The sequence below is a fragment of the Myotis lucifugus genome, unplaced genomic scaffold (assembly GCF_000147115.1).
Source record: "Myotis lucifugus unplaced genomic scaffold, Myoluc2.0 scaffold_207, whole genome shotgun sequence".
Classification (NCBI taxonomy): Eukaryota; Metazoa; Chordata; class Mammalia; order Chiroptera; family Vespertilionidae; genus Myotis; species Myotis lucifugus.
The window spans coordinates 1147784-1168535 of record NW_005871255.1 but is presented as its reverse complement, the minus strand read 5'-3'; the positions used below and the strand labels follow the sequence as shown (position 1 = coordinate 1168535).

Genomic DNA, 20752 nt, shown 5'->3' with positions numbered 1-20752 from the left:
GCAAAGCGCCTCCTGTCCCTGCCGGTATTTTTAGTCTCTAAGCGCCCCTTTCTTGGGACTGCTGCTGCCTCGTCATTCTGCCTGACTTGCTTTCACCTACTCCCAGGCGACTGTGACGGCTGCGGGCTGCACACGTCAAGCTGTCCCTGGCTTCACCGAGGGTGTGTGTGTGTGTGTGTGTGTGTGGGTGGGGTGGGGGTGGGCAAGGGCAGCTGAGGGTGACCACCCTTCGTGTCATGGGCAGGCTGCGAAGCCTGTCAGTGCCTCAGGGTGACTGCTAGTGCACCTCACAGCTCCCCCTTTGGGTCAACTGAGTAATGAGGGTGAGGGGAGGGGGCTGCTGGCTGTCATGTGTATAGGGGTGAGGGGCTGGGAGGCAAAGGGAGGGAAAGAGCAGTGGAAGGGAGGGAGGAGGGGGGTGGGATTTTGTAATTTGCTTGCCAGGTGGTGTTGATTGTGAAGTGTGTGTGTGTGTGGTTAGGAGAGAGAGAGAGAGAGAGAGAGAGAGAGAGAGAGAGAGAGAGAGACTGAGAAAGAAAGAGAGAGAGGTGGGATGGGGGGGAGAAAGAGAGAGTGAGCATGCATACACAAGCAACCATCTCAGGCCTTTGACCCTGAAGTCCTCAGGGCTACTTTTCCCGGCTAGGCCCCTGGGACTGCCCCATCTTCCCTGCATTCCAGGTTGCTGCCATTTTACGTCTCATCTGCTGTGTCTCTCTCTGTCCCCAAAGACCCGGCAGGCCCTTCCTGGTTGGGAGTTTACTGCTACTCATTACCAGAGAATGACCCTGAGGAGGCTAGGGTGCTACACACGTGACCAGTGTGGGACTTTTCAAGTTTTAAAAATAAACCTTGCTGCATTCTTACAGCTACTGTCCCGGGGCCGCAGAGCCACCCGCTCCCTCTCTAGCTGGTCTCTTCTCGCCTCGAGGTCGAGCTCATCCCGCCCCTGCCCAGGCTATGCCGACTCTTTCTGGAGGTGCACACGGGTGCTGGTATCAGCGGTCCAGCTTCAGGAGGCCATGAGCAGCCAAGGTTTTTGTCACTGGCCGGAGGCTCACGGCAGACCACACAGGGAGGCCTCAGCTGAAGCCCACCCCTCTGGAGTTGGCTGAGCCGGGCGCATGCCCTGTGCCCTGATGCCAGGCCTGGCTGGCTCTTGAGAGACCTGAGTGGGGGAGTGTGAACAAAGGGGCTTGGCCTGATAACGGTAATTATGCTACTTGCTCCAACACGCCCATCATCTGGCCAGCTGAGGGGAGCCAGTTGGCATCTCCATTTGGTAGCAACAGAGCTGCAAGGCTAAGGAGTTGGAGGAAGAGGTCCTACCAGCAACAGGAGAGTAAGGACACTTGGTCAGTAGAGGCTTTGCGGCGGGACTGTCCTGAGTTAATGTCCTGGCTCTGCACCTAGTAGCTGAGTGGCCGTACACAAGCTGCCTACCCTCTCCAGTTGCCCCAGTCTCCTGATCTGTTAAGTGGAGCCCATAGTAGTGATTCCCTCTGGGATATGTGAGTAGCTGAGCGATTTGGGGTAAGTTACCTCACTTCTCTGGGTCTTAGTCTCCTGGCCTGTGAAAGGGGGTTGGCATGGGCACAGATGTGGTGAAAGGGAACGAGGAGCTGCAGGGGAGCACTCGGGGCCTCACAGTACATGCTCAGGGCCTGTGGCGATGACCAGAGTAACAGCATCGTGATACCCCATGTCTCCCCAGGCCCGTGGCTCTGCTGGTGGCAGGAGGAGGCATGACCCCGCCTCTCAGGAAGACCACGACAAACCTTACGTCTGTGACAGTAAGTACAGGCGACACTGCCTTCCTTCTCCTGCCCCTGCCCTTACCCCTGTCCCCACCATTCCTGTGCACCCCGCCTGTCAGCCCCCAGCCCAGGCTTGCTGGCTCCTCCTCTGGGGCCCGCACCCCAGCTCTCATGCCTGCAGCTCCCCTCAGTCACCACCTCCTCTCTGCCCTCATGTTTCTGCGTGAGGAGAGCAAGTGGGAGGCCTTGGGTGCTGTGCTCCTCTCTCTGGCAGTACCCCTCCCTTCTTTGTAGCTTTTCTCTGTCTCTCTCACTCTGTCTCCGTCAGATCCCCATTTCTTTCTCGACTTCAGAGAATTACAAACAAAAGCATAACTCAGAATCCTCCAACAAAAGTACTTGGTTCCGGTGGTTTGTCATTTGTTTCCCTTTAATTTCCTTTTTCTCTTCCTCCTGTCCTACATAGGGCAAGTTATGACTCTTTCTCTGATGATCACTTAGTTAATAAATGGCCCTTGATCCATCTCCAGCCTTTCTTGCCTGATTCAGAAACATCTTTTGGACAAGCGGCTGCCTGGCTCCTGGGTGTGGGGTCTGCAGGCAGAGCTGGGGAGGACCGAGCGAGAGAGTGCCGGGGGCCGTGGTGGTGGGGGGACCAGGGACTGGTGTCCGAGGTAGAGGCTTAGCTGTCAGCTGGAGGGCTTTTGTCTTCCTCACCTGCCCGAGCATGGGATGGTGGGTTTAAAACCCCTGCCCTGGTTATCTTCTCACTGTATCGAGCGCCATCTGCTCACTCCATGGCAAGGGCAGCACGCAGAGCCGCGTTCCCTGACCATCTTCCCTTCCATCTCCTCCCCTCTCTGAGGATGCCGAGCTCTGCCACTGGGTGCAACGTGCTGCGGTGAGAATGGCCGCAACGTGGCTGAGGCAGGGCCCTGGTGCAGCGGTCCCTCCCGGCGTCCCGCCCATCTCGCCAGCGTTTGCAGTCTCTGTGAGAGCAGGGGGAGAACTGGGAAGATGGGGCTTAGCGGGTACTTTGGAGGTGGTGCCATTTCCCTCCTTCTTCACTGGACTCTTGATTTCAAGAAGTTGTTCTGTGGCCAGTGAGGTGACAGCTGGTTGGAGAACATTTTGCTAGAAGACCAACTCCATGACTCTTACTCGGTTTATTTTTTTTTTTAATTTATCTTTATTGTTGCAAGTATTACAGATGCCCCCCGCTCCACCTCAGGTCTGCCCCACCCCACCCCCAGGCCTGCACCGCACTATGGTCTGTGTCCATGGGTTGCACATATATGTACTAGTATATAAGCTCTTTGGTTAATCCACTTGGCTTCTGAACACACCCTGCAGATGACATTCGTGACACAACTGCGGGTAACATCTCTATCCCAAAGCAACTCCATTTTAGGATGAGGGGAGAGCAGGGCCTGGGGCCTGATCCTTCTTGCCATACCAGGAGGTACCTGCTTTGGCCTGGGTCTTGCCTCCTAAATGGGGTTCATCAAAGCCCAAGCTGGCCCTGGGGAGGTCCTCAGGCCCCCCCAGAACGGGCTTTCTGACTGTGCCAGCCAGTTGCCAACAAGAGTGCCAGCAGCTGCTTTGGAACTGGGGCTTTGCCTTGTGCTTCCTCTTTGAAAAACTTTATTTTTATTACGTGATTTTTGTGCTGCCATAGATAGTGGAATTACTTTTTGCTCGATCACTACACCTTTCATCGGGTTCTCAGCCAATGATAGGCCCCTATATTCCCAGACACACCATGTGTCCTTCACCTCCTCTCAGCCCCTCTCCTCACTCCTTTGTCATCTGCCTCCACAAAGCGCCCTCATGGTGTCCCTCTCTTGCCCGGCCCCCTCTCTCTGCACAAAGTGCTTGCATCACACCCTCTCCCCCAGCTCCGGTGGCTTTGTGTAGGGCTCTCAGTGCCATTTGCTTTTCCTGTTCCCTCCCCACCGGGTCTTTTCCTCCTGTTTATGCTGTGGAACTTGGAGGCCTGATTACAGGCCCAATGTGGGCTTTCTGGAAGTCTCCCTGTCGGACTTCTTGGCTCTGCCTGCACAGGCACTGCCTCCCTTTCCTCTGTCAGGGGAGTAAGGTCCACCCTGGATTGCCCTTCTCTTTCTGGCTCTCTTAGGAAATTGTGTGGCAGCTCAGTGATTAATAGACTTTATTTTTATCTGGTGCCCTTCAGACATGTGATCCTTTGGGATAGGAATGACCTTTGGAGAGGTCATGAGGCCCACTCTGCACCCCAGTACTCAGCAAGGAATGCTTTTAATAATCTCTAATGCATCCTAAGTAGAGAGGTGTCTGGTCACCTCCTTGAATTCCCCAGGGATGGTGTTACCATAAGCTGACCTTTCTTCCATGCTTCTAATAGCGCTTGGAATGATTGTTTCTCCTTAAGAGGAACTGAAACGTTTCTCTTCTCTAGGCTCCCTTATCTTTTGTGCATCTTTCCCCTCCAAACAGGTACACTGAGCATTTTGTTCTGGAGGCGCTCTTAACCTCTCCTTGTGTTCTCAGTTTACCTGGGGTACGTCCCATAACCTCTGCGACAGCCTGCTCTCCATTCCCTTCCTTCCAGCACTCCCAGGGGAAGTAGCGCCAAGCTGTTTGGCTGAAAGAGTAACAGACACGTCTCCTTGTTTATTTTACATGTCACTTCTTAACGCCACCCACATCCGTAGAGCGTAGAAATATCTGACCGCCCCATTGCACTGTGTGCCCGTGACTCCCACACGGTCAGAAGTAGCGAATGCCTCTCTGTATTGTGCTCCTTTCTACTTATGCGTTTGATCATTTCTTTGTCCATAAATCACTTTGCATTTGGCCCTATTGAGTCTCAGTAAAGACATATAATAATATGTGACTTCAATCTATAGGATTCAATAAAGGCAATTTTAAAGACATTGCCCAATAGTTAAATTTTATTCTCCACAGATTCCTGATTGCTGCCATTTTTGCATCATCTGTGGTTTGATTTGCATAATCCCCACTCCATCTTTCAAGTTATTTTTGAAAATATTAGGCCACCTTGGACCCCACCACCTCCTTCCGGGTTTATGTGGAGTAGCAATAGCCATTTTTTCAGATGTGATTGTATTTAACCCTTCCTGGGTTATATTTCTAAATATAGTTGTCCTGTTATGTTCTTGGCCCAAGCTTCCCTTTCAAGATAGGTGGTTGAAATATTAGCTTAGCCGTTAACTTCAGGTGATAGATAGTTTGCCCATTGCCTTTCACTCAGCCATTGAATTTATTTCATCTCAGAGAAACATTAAATCATCTAAACATAATTTATTTTTTACCCAACCCATGGTGTGTGTGTAGATGAATACTTCATTTTCCAGCAAGTAACCAGTCTCTATTAATTATCCGGAGCATTTACCGAGCTTAAAGATTAAAGTTCCACTTCTTCCCTTTCAGTCTCGTGCTGAAGGAGAAGTGTTCATTACCCACAAGCAAAGCCACTGAATAGAACTTTGTGGGAAAGGCGGTCATGTTTGTCAAAGTGTGGATTTGGACCATCAGCCCAGAGATAACCTAGATGTTTATTATAACGTAGATTCCCAGGCCTCACACCAGACCACTTGCATCAGAACCCCTGGGAGCAGGCTCAGGACCCTGCATCTTTCGAGGGCCTCTGAGGGGGAACTTAGGAATACTGACTATTCAGAATGACTGGTCTATTTCATCCGCATTCGGAGGTTTCTGGCCGACTGCTCAGCCCTTTTTGATTCCCCGCTTTTTGCATCTGGAAGTTCTGTAGTCTCCAGGAATTCTCCAGGCAGAGTGCCACTGGCTTGCATCACTGTTTTAGTTGGTCTCTTTAGAATCTTTCCAATTCGTTCAGCGTTGATATAAAACTCAGCAGTCCCATATCTAACTCAGCAATCCAGCACTTGACATTAATTAACTTAATAGCTTTAAATCCTAATAGTATCATTAGCCCCCTTTTATATGTGGTATGATAACTGGAGATAGACATACAAAAGGAATCCTCGGGTTTGGGCTACTGGGATGTTTTAAAAAAATCATTTCGAGAGTTTGCCTCTTCTCTTCCTAACGCGCCTGACCTTGCATTTTCTGTTAGCATCACTGGGGCAGACTCCTGATGAGAGACTTGAGTTTCCATTTTCTTTGTTCAAGGTGCATCACAAGAAAGAGGTGGTAGTAATGGGGTGAGATTCAGGGAGAGGAAGAACATTTTGTCTCTAAGCCTTAGCCATTTGGGGAGGAGCAAAACAGACATTTTCCCTTTTGCTGGGCACAGTGGAAATGGTTTGTGAAGTCCCCCCCCCCTTAAAAATTAATGTTAATATGGAACATTTAACATTTAAATGTTTAATTTAAAGAACATTTAACACGAGACCTACCCTTTTAACAAATTTCTGAGTGTACAGTATGTATTGTTGACTACAGGTGCAGTGTTGGATAGCAGATCTCTAGACCGTATTCATCTTGCTTGATGCAAACTTGATGCCCGTTCCACTCTTTATTGCTATGAATTTTTTTAAAATATATTTTATTGATTTTTTACAGAGAGGAAGGGAGAGGGATAGAGAGTTAGAAACATCGATGAGAGAGAAACATCGATTAGCTGCCTCCTGCACACTCCTACTGGGGATGTGCCCTCAACCAAGGTATATGCCCTTGACCGGAATCGAACCTGGGACCCTTGAGTCCTCAGGCTGATGCTCTATCCACTGAGCCAAACCGGTTAGGGCTATTGCTATGAATTTGACTTTTTAAGATACTTCATCACTGTGGAACCAGGCAGTATTAGTTTTTTTCTGTGATTGGATAGTTCCTTAATACCATGTCCTCAAGGTTCTTCCATGTTGTCGCATATTGAAGAATTTCCCCTTTTTAAAGGACAAATAGAGTTCCGTTGTATGTACATCCCTCATTTTCTTTCTTTTTATTCATCTGTTGGACACCTAGGTTGTTTCCACATCTGGCTCTTGTGCATAGAGCCGCAGTGAACGTAGGAGTGCTGATATCTCTTTGAGACCCTGATTTCAGTTCTTTTGAATAAATACTCAGAAGTGGGATTGCTGGGTCTAATTGTAGTTCTATTTTTAATTTTTTGAGGAGCCTCCGTACTGCTTCCCACAGCAGCCTCACCGTTCTGCGTGCTCACTGACAGTGTGCACCTTTTCCGGTTTCTCCACACCCTCTCCAGCTCTTAGTCTTTTGTTCCCAGTTCTTTTCTGATCTCGGTGATGACTCCTGCTGACGGTGCTCACAGTGTGCGGAGCCCTGGGCTAAGCATTTCACATACATGGTTTCTGTAAATCCTCACACTCACCTCAAAAGGTAGGGACAGGTGACCTCACTTTCTGTGAAAGAAACTGAGGCCCAGAGAGGTGAAGGGATTTGTCCCAGGCCACGCAGCTGGTGGATGCTAAAGCTGGGATAAGAATCCTGGTCTCTCCAGGCCTCGGCCTCGAGCTGACAGGCCCCAGGACACCTCGCACACACTGCGGATGGAACGCGTCCTCCTGCCTGGGGTTTGGTTCTCCCTGCGCGCCTGCTCTATGCGGTGAGGCCTGCCTCACTGTTGACAGGTGGCTTCTTGGTGTCAGATTGGCAAGCGGGAGTCAGGCAGTAATTACAATGCCAGTGGAATGGAATGGATTATAGAGTTCTGAGCCTTTTAAATTCTCCCCCCCCTCCCACCCCCCAATCTGAGGCATTAGGTAGATTAATGACAAAAGGCTGGGAGCGTGACTTCTCTCTGAGTCATGGCCTGTCTTCACACGTCAGGCGTGAGTCCTGTCCGCTCAACCTCCCCATCAGGAAGAACCTGCTTCTCCCCCATCCTTACCCCACAGACATGCATTTCCGACTGGGTGTGGCCTGTGATGGAAGCCGAGACCTCTGCAGGAGTCCCTCCCTTCTAAAAACCCCGTGCAGTAACCATGTCCAGTTGGGGGCAGTGGCAGAATAGGGCCCGGGGTCCCTTCCTGCTCTTCTTGGCTTACTGGAGGGAGGAAGGTTACGGGGCAGAAAGCCAAGAAATCAGGGTCTGGCCCTGGTTCCACCCTCCATGGCCATGGCACCACTTTCCTCACTTGCCAGTGAGGCAGTTCCTTTCTTGAGTCTTTGACCTTCCCGATCAACACTCCTTCCCTCCACGGTGGGCTCCTTTCTTCCCAGGCAGTGGCTTAACAATGAGGCTCCTCACCCGGGAGGCACGGTGTCAGACTGTGGGATATCACGGGATCTCTGCCTTGCGCAGCCGCAGAGGAGCTGCAGGCTGGGAGGGCTGGGCATGGGGCAGGCACAGCTCGCACCCGAGGCAGTCCCAGAAAATCTGCTTGACTGCAGCCTCCTTAAAATTCCTCTCGGTTTCCCCATACCTGAGCGCACAGGGAGACTCGGATGACTATTGCAGTCTTATTAAAATTTTTTTGAGGGCATTAGGCTCCACATTCTCTAAGACTCATGCGCTTTTAGCTTCAAGCTGCAGTGGAAAAGCCAATAACTGCGGCCTTCAGGCTGGCTGCCCTTGTCACTGAAGGGAAGCCGGGCTCATCACTCAGTTGTCACAGCTATTATCTTGCAGGTCCTTGCGTGGGGGGTGGGGGGTGGGTGGGAAAGGCTCTGTGCCCCAGAAACTTGATTTGTGGAGCAGGGCCTGTGGCATGGGATTGATCCCTGGAGATTGAGTGCGTTTGTTATAGTGAAGCTGGGTCTGTTTAAATATTTAAATGCCAGCATGTCATGGACACAGGTTGCAGAGTGTCCGGGCAGGGCTGGCCAGAGGCAGGGCTGGGGAGGGGCTGGTGTTGCTCTTTGATGTCCTCATTTCTCTTTTTCCTTTGCTCCCACTGCCTGCCTTCCCCCTCCCACTGGCCCCACCCTCTAGCATTCCCAGGAATCTTGCCCATTGGCCACCAACCCCAGGTTCGCCTCTTCTGGGCTGTAACTCACATCCTCTCGAATTATTGTCTCATCCAGTTAGAACAGGGGTGGGCAAACTTTTTGACTCGAGGGCCACAATGGGTTCTTAAACTGGACCGGAGGGCCGGAACAAAAGCATGGATGGAGTGTTTGTGTGAACTAATATAAATTCAAAGTAAACATCATTACATGAAAGGGTATGGTCTTTTTTTTTTTTTTTAGTTTTATTCATTTCAAACGGGCCGGATCCGGCCCGCGGACCGTAGTTTGCCCACGGCTGAGTTAGAACCTTGTTCTCAGCCAGCTGTTACTTGATGGGAACTTTGTGGCAAATAATTCCTATTAAGATGTGGATGACCAAGAAGAGGGTAGATATTAACAGTTGTAGAGGTTCTTTTTATTTAAAAAATTTTATAGAAATAGTATATGTTCATTGCAGAAAAATCAGAAATTATAGATAAGCATAAAGGGAAAAATAAAAATCACCCATAATCTTACTCCTCAGAGATAACTTACATTTTGTTTTGTTGTATACTATTTTAGTCTACACATAACACACACACACAATATATGACACATATCATTTTAATCTCTCCCCTCCTCCCCACCCCCCATTAAAAATACATGAAGAACATCTTTCCATGTCAATAAAGTTATTTTTATGATGACATTTTAGGGCTATCCAGTGCCTACGTACTGAATGCCACCGTTTGCTCAATGTTCCACTTGTGGATGTTTAGACAGTTTCAGATTTGTTCAGCATTGCAAACAACATTGCAGCTAGATCTTTGCATAATGCTTCGATTATTTCCTAGAAGCAGAATTGCGAGGTCAAAGAGCCTGGTGCACAGCCTCTGATTTCTCTCATTTGAAATCACGGTGGGGCTGGAGGGAAGCAGGCGCAGGTCATTGCTGCCCAGGTTAGAGCGAGCTGGGTGAAAGACGGTGAGCGCTGGCTTTGGAGTGAGAAGGCTGAGGGCAAATTGTGGCTGTTCTGCTTGTCATCTGGGATTTTAAAGAAAATCACCTGGGCCTGGAGTCTCCGTTTCTTTAGCTGTGGAGTGGGGATGGTCCCTGGTTGGGAAAACTACGTGTAATAATGAGTACATATAAAGATGTCTGCACGTGGCTTGTGCTTCATGAATGTTTCTTTCGTCTTTTCCTTTTCCTTGTTTTCTCGGACTCTGATGTAGGTGGAAAGATAAGGCTGATATCGCCCGGGAGGTGACACACTGCCAGGCAGTCTTTCATTGAGTGGACAGTGAGCGCTGCAGGACTGCAGGGGAGGGAGTGGTCAGGGGCTGCTGGCTGGTGTGTCAGGGTGCTTCTCTAGGATGCCAAGCAGGTCCCTGGGGGAGTGACACAATTTTGACATAGGAGTTTGTGGGAACTTGCAGGACATCCAGGAATGTCTAACAGGTATTAATGGACGTTTGTTTCCCCAAAGAAAGTGAAGCACTTATACCGTTGTTGTAGGTGGATGAGGGCCTGCCTCAGGGAAGGGTCCATGAGACACACCAGAGTGCTTGGGGCTCACGATAAAGCCAGCTCTGTATGGAGGCAGCAGTTATGCCAGGCACACACCCGGAGAGCCCGAGAGAGAGCCTGCTGGCCAGTCCCAAAGATTTCGGGGCTGCCACACCTCAGGGCAACTGGTCTGACTTTTTACCTTTCTCCATTTACCTTCCCCCCAAATATTGACAATTATATTTATTTAAAGTGTTTTTATTGTAATATTAAAAGAGAATTTATACTTTACCCTTCGAGCTAATTAAAGGCATGCTCATGTAGAACTCACTAGAGTAGGAATCAAAGATACTGTCCCTACAAGAAAGGATGGTGGTCAGAAGATGGTTCTCCAGTCACAAGCCCAGGGTTTGAATCTTTGCTATGTCACTTCCTAGTCATGACCTTGCGCAAATCTCCAAACCTCTCTGAGCCTCGGTTTCTTTTTCTGTCAAGTGGGGAAAATAAGATTGACCTTAGAAGGTTTTCAGAAGGGCTAATGGCATTGCGTGTAAAAACAGCCCACTTCTTGGTTCACGTGCTCAATAAGAATTTATTTTCTTTATACTAAATTAAGAAAGGGTACTTATTTTGTACCTAAGTTGGGCTCCTAGTTCTGTTCTGTGCATTGGCTGCTGGAATTATTGGGACCAGGGAAGCAATTTGATAAATTTAAATGATCAAAAATAGCTTTACTGGGCCTGGCTGGTATGGCTCGGTGGTTGAGCTTTGACTTATGAACCAGGAGGATACAGTTCGATTCCCAGTCAGGGCACAAGCCCAGTTGTGGGCTTGATCCCCAGTACGGGTTGTGCAGGAGGCAGCTGATCAATGATTCTCTCTCATCATTGATGTTTCTAGCTCTCTCTCCCTCTCCCTTCCTCTCTGAAGTCAATAAAAATATTTTTTTTAAAAATAGCTTTAATGGCCTCAGCCTATTTTGCTAAGTGGTTAGAGTCTCAGGTTTGATTCCTGGTCAAGGGCAAGTTCTTCTGTTACAGAGTCGATCCCTGGCCCGGGTCAGGGGTCAGGTTTGTGTGGGAGGCAGCCAATTGATGTGTCTCTCTCACGTCAATCTCTCTCTCACGTCAATCTCTCTCTCTCTCTCTCTCTCTCTCTCTCTCTCTCTCTCTCTCTCTCTCTCCTCCCTCTCCCCTCCTTTTCCCTCCCTTCCACTCTCTAGAAACTAATGGAAAAATATCCTTGGGTGATGATTAAATAAACAAAAAAGCCTTATTGAATATGTGTTGTGTGCTAGGCACTGTGGTAAGCACGTTATGAGAATGGACTCACCCAGTTCTTACAGCATTTAGATAGGCATGAACTATTATGATCCCCATTTTATAGACAAGGAAATTGAGATTGGAAAAATTAAGTCACACAGCCTATTAGCTGACCCAGGAAAGCCGGCCCCAGGTTCACCAGAAGTCTGTTACTGCTTCCCAGCAGGGCAGGAGAGAGTCCCACTAACACATCTGATGCTTTGGTTTTGGGAGTTTCCACATTTCTCTGCCTGGGATCCAGGATCAGGTTATAAGGTATTTTGAAATGAAAGGTTTGTTGCTTATTTCTGTTCTTGCAAGTTTTTGTTTGTTTGTTGTTGTTGTTGTTTTTTAAAGCCAGGGTGACATTCACTTACAGCAAATTCCTAAAATAAGCAGAATGCCCTCCCTTAATGGAGACACAGGACTTCCGGATCCTGCAGAGCTAGGGTCAGGGAATGTGGCTTTGAAAAATTGGGGTGTTACACTCCGCCCCTGCTCTAGCCAATGTATTTCTATCTAGAAGAGTTCAGTTTAAAAGAAGCATCGGGTGGCTCTGAAGAAGAAATAGAGAAGCACAGGAAGGCAGCTGTGGACCTGGGGCGAGGGGTGCAGGCAGCACCTGAATGGCTGCTATGGCTGGAGCCTACACTGTTTCTCTCACAGTTGAGGGAATAATTGCTTTAGGAGGCACACGGGCCTCAGAGGACCCAGAGAAATAAAGTTGTGAAATGCTGGAATGGAAGACAGAGATTCTCTGATCCAGCTGCCATGTTTTACAGATGTGGCAACCAAGAAAGGGTGGGATTTGTCCACAAGTGTTGGTGTCAGAGCCAGGGCCAGACTCCAGGTCTGCAGCGGGCCACCCACGCTGCTGCCCCTGGGCTCGCAAGGGTGGGGGAGGGGCGCTCACCCGGACTTGCCCAGGAGGAGCTGCTTGGTGCCCACCTGTGGTAGGAACGGGACCAATCTCTTAAACTGGTGGAGTCCTCATTGGCTCTTGAGAAAAGCTGGGACATTTAAAAGTCATAGGCATTGCCCAGCTGGTGTGGCTCAGTGGTTGTGCATCGACCCATGCACCAAGAAGTCCCCAGTTCGATTCCTGGTCAGGGCACATGCCCGGCTTGTGGGCAGGTGTGCAGGAGGCCAATTGATGTTTCTATCTCTTCCCTCTCCCTTCCTCTCTCTCTAAAATAAATAAAAACGTGGTTAACAAAAAAATCTTTACAAAAAATAACAAGTCATAGGGATTAATACCACCCTGAGCACACAAGTCAGAGCAGGTGGCCTTTTGTAGTATTCCCTGGGTTTTGTCCCCAGCTGAGCCATGCCAAGGCTTTATAACTTGGGGCTCCTCCCCACTTGGGGGTTGGTGGTAGGCAATCCTCCATCCCCTAAATCAGTGGTTCTCAACCTTCCTAATGCCGCGACCCTTTAATACAGTTCCTCATGTTGTGGTGACCCCCAATTTCATTGTTACAAATTGAACATAATTAAAGCATAGTGATTACTCACAAAAACAATATGTAATTATACATGTGTTTTCCGATGGTCTTAGGCGACCCCTGTAAAAGGGTCGTTCGACCCCCAAAAGGGTCGCGACCCACAGGTTGAGAACCGCTGCCCTAAATGGTTGAGCAGAGAGAAGACAGGATTGTCTGGCAGGTTTGGGGAGCCCCAGATGTCTATGAACCAGTCTGGTAGGGTGTGATTATCCTGCCAAAATGGCCTCTCGTTTTATCTGTGTCAGCCCCAGAAGGATATAGGGTTCCGCTCAGGCTGACAGGAAGAGCATTTGATGGAATGATTGTGGAGGGATGGGCAAGACAAAGGGACTGGCAAGGGAAGGAGTGTGCCTTCCCCATCCTGAGTCCCAAGGAACGTAAGGACAAGTGGCTCCCGGGAGCTAGAGCTGTGGAGGGGCCGTAGGCCTTGCACCAGCACGCTGGCCAGGCAGGGACGGGCAGGGCACAGATCCCCAGCTTCCCTCATCTCACCTGCCGCTCTCCTGCTGATGCTTCCTGCTGGCCAAACTCCATCAGAAGCAGAGGGCAAGAGCTGTGTGTAGAGATCAGCTCCAGGCACAGAGCTTGGCAAATAGAGAATGACTAAGTGATCTTTAGTCATGTGCTTCAAAGTCGCACAGACCCGAGTTCCAATCCTGGCTCTGCCATTTACCGAGTTGCTTCCATTCCCTCAGCCTCAGTGTCCTCATCTGTAAAAGGGGACGCTGATCCTCACTTGTGACCTGTTGTGGGATTCAGTGTGAGACTGTGCGCCGGACTGTACGTGTGGTGCTTTGGAGGCATCGGCAGCGAACGGGCATTGCTGGGTGGGTTTTACAGAGCAGCTGTAGGGAGAGGGAAGTGACCTCCTTGGGGTTGTATGTAAGTGTCACAGGGAAGAGCTGGAAATGAGATGCGGCCCTGTGACTCCCGAGGCCCAGGCTTTGTCTCTCGGACGCTCATCCCGTAATTGCTTTCAGTCGCTGCTTTCAGTCTCTCGGAAACCACTGGCTCAGATACCCACTGCGCGCTCCAAGTTGGGCTGATGAAAATGTGCCAGAGTCATTAAGTTATCAGTGGGGAAGGCGGCCGCTTCTCCTCGGCGGGAAGGATTCTGCTGTCTGCTGCAGCAGGCTTTGTTCACACAAACTGCCCCTGGTTCTCCCTCCTCCTCTTCCCTCCCCCTCCCCCCTCCTCCCCTCCTCCCCTCCTCCCCCTCTCCCAGACAGGGAGCGAGTGGGGTCGGGTTGGAGTGGGTGGCGTGCTGTAAATATTCTGGGGCAACACTGAAGGTATTCATAACTCCAGACGGGAGGTCCTGCCTGGAGAATCCAGCTCTGCATGGGGAGGTGGGCAAGCACTATTTCTGCAGCTTGACAGATGGATCCGCTCCGGGGGAAGGAGAGAGAGGAAGGCAAGCTGGACCTTCCTTACTGTCACAGCCCTTCCTCTCCATGCGCTTCATGCCAGGAACACACAGCCCAGGAGCATGCTCGCCAAGGTGAAGAGAAGGGCCTTGGGTGTGCGCAGGCAGGTTGACTGGTCCCCGGGGTGATGGCTTCAGAGGTGCGTGACGCAAACGAGTTTGCCCTGGGGAAGGAGACTGGTGGGAGGGTGGGGGCGCAGCCGTGTCTGAATGCTTCAGCAGTCTTGGGGCGCAGTCTGATTCTGCATGACAGATAATTCCAGAGTGAGATTGCTGACATGATAAAAGGAGAGCAGATGGTTCTAATACTTTATTTTCAGAATGTATCTCTCCCCATCCTCTTTTTCTTGCAACTCCATCACCCCAGACTTCAGAGGAGAAAGTACTAGGAACCCCCTCCCCTTTTGGGTTTATTTCCTTTGCTGATCCACTTTGATGGCAGCGGTGATAACAACAGCTGACAATGGCTGAGACGCACTGTGAGCCAGGCACCGTTTACATGGATCCTCTCACGTAGCCCCCACAACTGTGAGGTAGGTGTGCTGTCATGATCTGCCCAGAGAGGATGCTGAAGCACAGAGAGGTTTAGCAACTCCCCCAAGATCACACAGTCAGTCAGCAGCAGAGCTGGGATCTGAATCCAGGCAGTTCAGGTCCAGCCTGCCTACTCCCCCCCTGTAGATCCTGTCCCTCTGAGGCAGGGCCGACCCCAGAGCAGGGCCAGAGCAGCCCCTGGTGCTGACAGGACCACTGCTGTGTGGCTAACCACTCTGGCCAGATTTCCAAGGTTACCTCCCGGGGGGAATTTTACTCCTGACCCAGGACTGATTGGGTCCTGCTAGGGTTCATCATGGCAGCAATTACGATACCAAGTGGGCTGTTTGGAATAACCAGCCCCAGATCTCCACCCCTGGCCCTGGCAGCTTTCCAGAACCAGCTACCTAATTTGGGGGGCCTAGTGCAAGATGAAAACGAGAGGCCCTTTGTTTAGAAGTGTAAGAATTTCAAGATGGTGACAGGAAAGCATTAAACCAAGCGTGGGGCCCTTCTGAGCCCGGGACCCTGCCTGAATGTGCAGGTCACACGCCCATAAGTGTTCAGAGTGGTAGGGAGATGGGATGAAATACAGAAGCTGATTTCCCTTCTCTTCCACGCCAGTCAATCAGGGTTTCCAAGGCATTTCTTCTCATCTAAATGCTGCAGTCTGAGCTGGATGCAGTTCAACCGTAATAAATCTTAGAAACCTCTTGTCCCTAGGATGAAGTCATTCCAAGGACTGGGACTTGGGTCAGCAGCTTCCTTTTGGGGTCAGGCATCTTGCTTCATTATCTCTAATCCCTTCTCACCCTGACTTTCTTATCCCCTCTCCTCCCCCTCTCTCTCCCTTGAGCCCATGATCCTGCTCAAGGAGCTACTCTGCAAAGCAGCGGTCGCCAACCGGTGGTCCGTAGACCACTGGTGGTCCGTGAGGTCCGAAAGGTTGGCGATCGCTGCTGTGAAGGACAAGCCCCCCTCAGCCTCCCTGATCCCACAGGCCCATCCGCCATCAGCCTCACTCTTTCCTTCCACAGCCATACTGGAAGGGACAGTCTGTGGGGCCCCTCACTGCTTCCTCCTTCCCAGGAGCTCCCTATTCACGCCTCCTCTTCCTCAAGGTTGCAGGTTCCCTGTGCGTTAAGTTCACCTAATTGCTAAACCCAGTGGTTCTTCACAATCCCCATTTTTCTTGACCCTTAGGCATCTGACACTGTTCTGGCTCTGCCTGTGTGCCCGAGTCTGCTCATCTGTAGGATGGGGGGAGGTTGCTGTGAGTGAAGGACTGGAGCAGGCCTGGCACATGGCATCACTCGATAGTTAGCCAGGATTGGTGGCATTGCTACTGTCCTCTGGAAGCCCTACTCCTCTGTGCTGCTGACTGCTGTGCGAGTCTTTCTTAACTAACTTGTTAGACATCAGTTTTTCTTTTTCTACCCAACTCTTAAAAACCACAGTTTTCTGAGATCTATCCTGTGTCCACACCTTTCATCTCTTTCTCCATCATCTCTCCTCTCCATGTCCATCACCTATTTCACCACCCTGCTAACTGCAAAATCCATAAATCTTTCCCAAGCTCCAGGTATGTAAGCCAGCCCCAGACTGAACTCATTCTCTTCCTGCATCCTCTTACCAAGTTGCCCAAGTCAGAACCATGGGTGTTTTTCTTTCTTCCTTTAGCTGATACTGAGTGCTGGCCATGAATCAGGCCCTGAGCTGGTCCCTGGGACTGTCAGACACTGTGCAAACACACGGCTGCCATGCTTCCTGCCGGTGGGAGGGGCACATATTGGTACATGATTGGTTCTGGGAAGGTAACAAACCGGGATCCTAATTTTGATTGGAAAGACTTCCCAGGGGAAGGACATTTGAACCAAGATCGGAAGGATAAGGAGGCATTAACCAGGCAACTTGGGGTGGGAGACAGTTTAGGCAGAGGGAAAAGCTTGTGCCAATGCTCTTTGGTGGAAAGAAAAATATTCAAGAAATGGAAAGGCCAGTGAGTGGGAGGCGAGGGCTGAGAAAGAGGTGAAATGTGGCCTCAGATGAGGCAGGGAGATGGGAAGAGGCTGAGGAGGCGGATGGGGCCGGGGAGGCGGAGGAGGCTGGATAGCACATGGCCAGGAAGACTGTGTTAGTCTTTCTAGGCATCTCCTTGCTGTTTAAACTGCTTTCTACCAGATTCTCTCTCTTTAAACCCTCTCCCATCCTGAAGTCCTCATTGTTTCACATGTAGAAAATTAAAATAGGGACCCTTAGTGCGGTTGAAAAGTTCTGACTTGGTCAGCGGGTCCTCGGTGTTTGCGAGGGAAGATGGCCGAGCAGGTGCCCAAGTCTGTGCTGTTTGCATGTCTGGGTAACCTCTGTCGGTCACCGGTCGCAGGAGCAGTTTTCAGAAGACTTGTAATTGATCAAAACATTTCCGAAAATTGGAGGATAGACAGTGCAGAGACATCCACAGATGAAACAGGAACCTCCTGATCATCAAGGGCGGGATTGGGTGACGAAGATGGTGTCCCCATGAATCACAGTGCCCCCCAGGTTACTAAAGACTTTGCCACATTTGATTATATACTATGAATGGATGAAAGCAATCTGAGAGATTTGACTAGAAGAGGTAATCAAGTTGAAAACAGGTGCTGTGCTTTGTCTGCCTGGTGATATCCTGCTCATCTCTCAAGCCGCAGCTCACCCCACCTCCTCTGGGAAGCCACCCCACCCCCTCAGGCCCAGGTGCTGGCCCCTCTTTGCAGGGTGCATGATTCCCTCTGGTGCATTTATCCCACCTTCCTTCTTCCTTGGCTTGTAGGCTTCCTCTGCTAGACTTTGAGCCCCTTGAAGGAGGGGAGTGGGGCTCATTTAACTATTTATTTCTGGTGCCACATGCCTGGACCCCCATGTTAGATGGTTAATAGTGTTTTTGTTTTTTTGTTTTTTTTTAAAATGAGATGGTAGAAGCAGGTGAGGGGAAAATGAAACTCCATCTGGAGAGCCTATATATAGGAACCATGGGAAAGGGGTCTGGCTTCCAGGACCTTGTTGTGCTGCCTGGATCTTTTCTTCTAATAGTGATCACAGGTCTCAGGGCAGCCTCTCACTGTCCTCACCTGCCACTGCCATCCATTTAAAAGGGCAGGTGCATGCAGGGCAGGCAGAGTCAAGCCTAAATATACCAACCTTCTAGCAGTGTTTTCCACATGTTAGCATGCATCACCTGGAGGGCCGGTTAAAACACAGATCACCAGGCTCCACCCCAAGACTTTGTCAGTAAGTCTGGGATGGAGCCGAGAATTTGTATTTCTTACAAGTTCCCAAGTGATGCTGATGGTGCTGGGCTGGGGACCACTCTGAGAATCTCTCTTCTAGCAAAAGGCTTTGCTCTAAAAGTAGTTACTCTCTGTGGTGTTGGGAAGCAGATATGGGAATCTTTTTGCTTCATTTTGGTTTTGCAGGTTCCAAGGACTATTGGTATGAGATTAATATGGATAGTTACACCAGATTCTACACACTTACCTCCTCCCCACTCCAGGCTCTTCCACAAAGTGTTTCTGTGTTCATTCAGCAACTATTCAGTGAATATGTTTTGAAGGTTTAATGCGTGCATGGCTACAATGAGGTGGAGTTACTGATATCAAGATGAAATCGATGTGAAGCTGTCCTTAAAGAGAGGCCCTTTAGTACAGATACAGTTAATTCAAGGAGTCCAAAGAAGAAATGCCTACTTGGATGGGTAGAGAATCTCCATCATTGGACTTGGCCCAGGGCAGCCTTCTAGAGTATTCATGGGAATAAAACGATTTGATAGATAATTAGACCAATGGTATTGAGATCCTGAAATTCTGTGATTAAGGAAGACAGTGGTAATTGACATAACAAAATGGCAGAAATTAAATGCTGAGGGGTTTATAGTGGGATATCTGCAGGCAGCCGAGGTTTCCCCATGTAAATACTGATGTTATCGTTCTTATTTTAATCAACATTTATTCCTTACCAACAGTATACTTGGTGATGAAATGGATTTATATCTAATGACCCCATAATTTGCTGTTCATTGACCTCATGACATTTAAAAGGTTAACTAGAAAAAGCCACAAGCAAGCCCAGAGTATGCCCCAGGGACCTCTTTAGGTCCCACTTCCTGAGGCAAATGGAATTGAGATGTGTAGTACCATTTAATTTTTTTTTTTTGCAATATTTACAGCAGGGAGAGGGAGATAATGTAAGTAGCCAATTGTAAGACTTAAATGTATAGTCACTAGGTCACCAGCTTGAATCTCAGACTCTCACCTTACTAAGAAAGTCAAACCAATCGCCACATTCTGTAGTGTGAGGCAAGGGTCCAAGTCCCCCTTTCAGGAGCGTTTGGTACTAAGGGCATGGCAGACCAAGCCGACGCCTCTCAGCCCTCACTGCCATCTATTGGGATCTGGGTACTAAGCGAGATAGTTTACAAATATGACTTATAATTCCTTTAACCATCCTTCATGGTAAGTATACTGTCATCATTTTCAGATCAGAAAGGAGGCACAGAGAGATTATATGTCTTGTCTAATTTCTCTCAGCAAAACTCCGCAAGTCAACATAACCGTAGGTGCAAAATGCAATATTAGTGAACAGAGTGCTGCAGTGTGTCAAATGGATGGTACACTCTGACCAAATGGAGTGCATTCTTGAACCAAGAATGCTTCCGTAGTAGGAACCATTAGGAAATCAACATAATTCACTATCAACAAACCAGAGTCATATATGAGTAGGTGCTGAAAGGGCAGTCAATAGAATTCTATAATAAAGCTCTAAAGCAGGAATAAGAGAAACTACTTAAATTTGATAAAGACTAAAAATTGGCCACATATTTTATTCAAGTAAGTGAAACACTAAATCCAATGGCATTAAAATAGGAAAATCGTGCTTTTGCTATTTTTAAGTGTCGGGTTAGTGATTCTTACAAACTAATTAAGCTAAGAAGATAAGTAGTTTGTACAAATAAGAGAAAGAAGAGATGACATCTGTTTTTTTTTTTTTGCTAATGGTTGTAATACCTGAAAAAACTAAAGGGAATTTAGTAAGAAAAGAAACCCTATGAGAAATAATAAAGGAATTGGGTAAGATGGCTGTAAACAGATCTTCTCTATACGATGGAGGTCACAGAGCCGGTCAACTTGGGCACCTGGAACTAGCATTTGAACCCAGGTCTGACGATGCAGTCTGTACTCTTTTACCTTATGAAATATTCACACTCACTACTATAACAGAGTCATGTGAGAAGGGTTTCTTAAAGCTCACAACTTTAGATTTTCCCGCAGATCAGGTGGGGTTGGCTCTGCTGGGGAAAGGTGGGGACCTGATGCGAGGGTTGGCATAGGATTTTTATTAGAAGAACCTTGAGGCTTCTGCTACCAGCAGTGTCATTCCTCTAAGGCAGCGGTTCTCAACCTGTGGGTCGCGACCCCTTTGGGGGTCGAACGACCCTTTCACGGGGGTCGCCTAAGACCATCGGAAAACACATATAAAATTACATATTGTTTTTGTGATTAATCATTATGCTTTAATTATGTTCAATTTGTAACAATGAAAATACATCCTGCATATCAGATATTTACATTACGATTCATAACAGTAGCAAAATTACAGTTATGAAGTAGCAACGAAAATAATTTTATGGTTGGGGGTCACCACAACATGAGGAACTGTATTAAGGGTCTCGGCATTAGGAAGGTTGAGAACCACTGCTCTAAGGACTGAGATATCATTGAGTGAGGTTGGGGGTGGTGATCTGGTCTTAAGTTATTCAGCCAGACTTCTCAGGTACTGAGCATTTAACCAATAGAACTGCCCCCCTTTCTTCTT

The 20752-nt window shown here is 48.9% G+C and overlaps 1 protein-coding gene across 1 annotated transcript in view; it reads left to right on the top strand.

Moving 5' to 3' along the window:
- The window catches only part of DPF3 (double PHD fingers 3), a 211048-nt gene that overhangs the window by 168621 nt on the left and 21675 nt on the right, over positions 1 to 20752 (top strand). The window contains exon 6 of the mRNA XM_023761360.1: positions 1715 to 1793. Coding sequence (XP_023617128.1) covers positions 1715 to 1793 — 79 coding nt within the window. The remainder of the gene's footprint in view (positions 1 to 1714; positions 1794 to 20752) is intronic.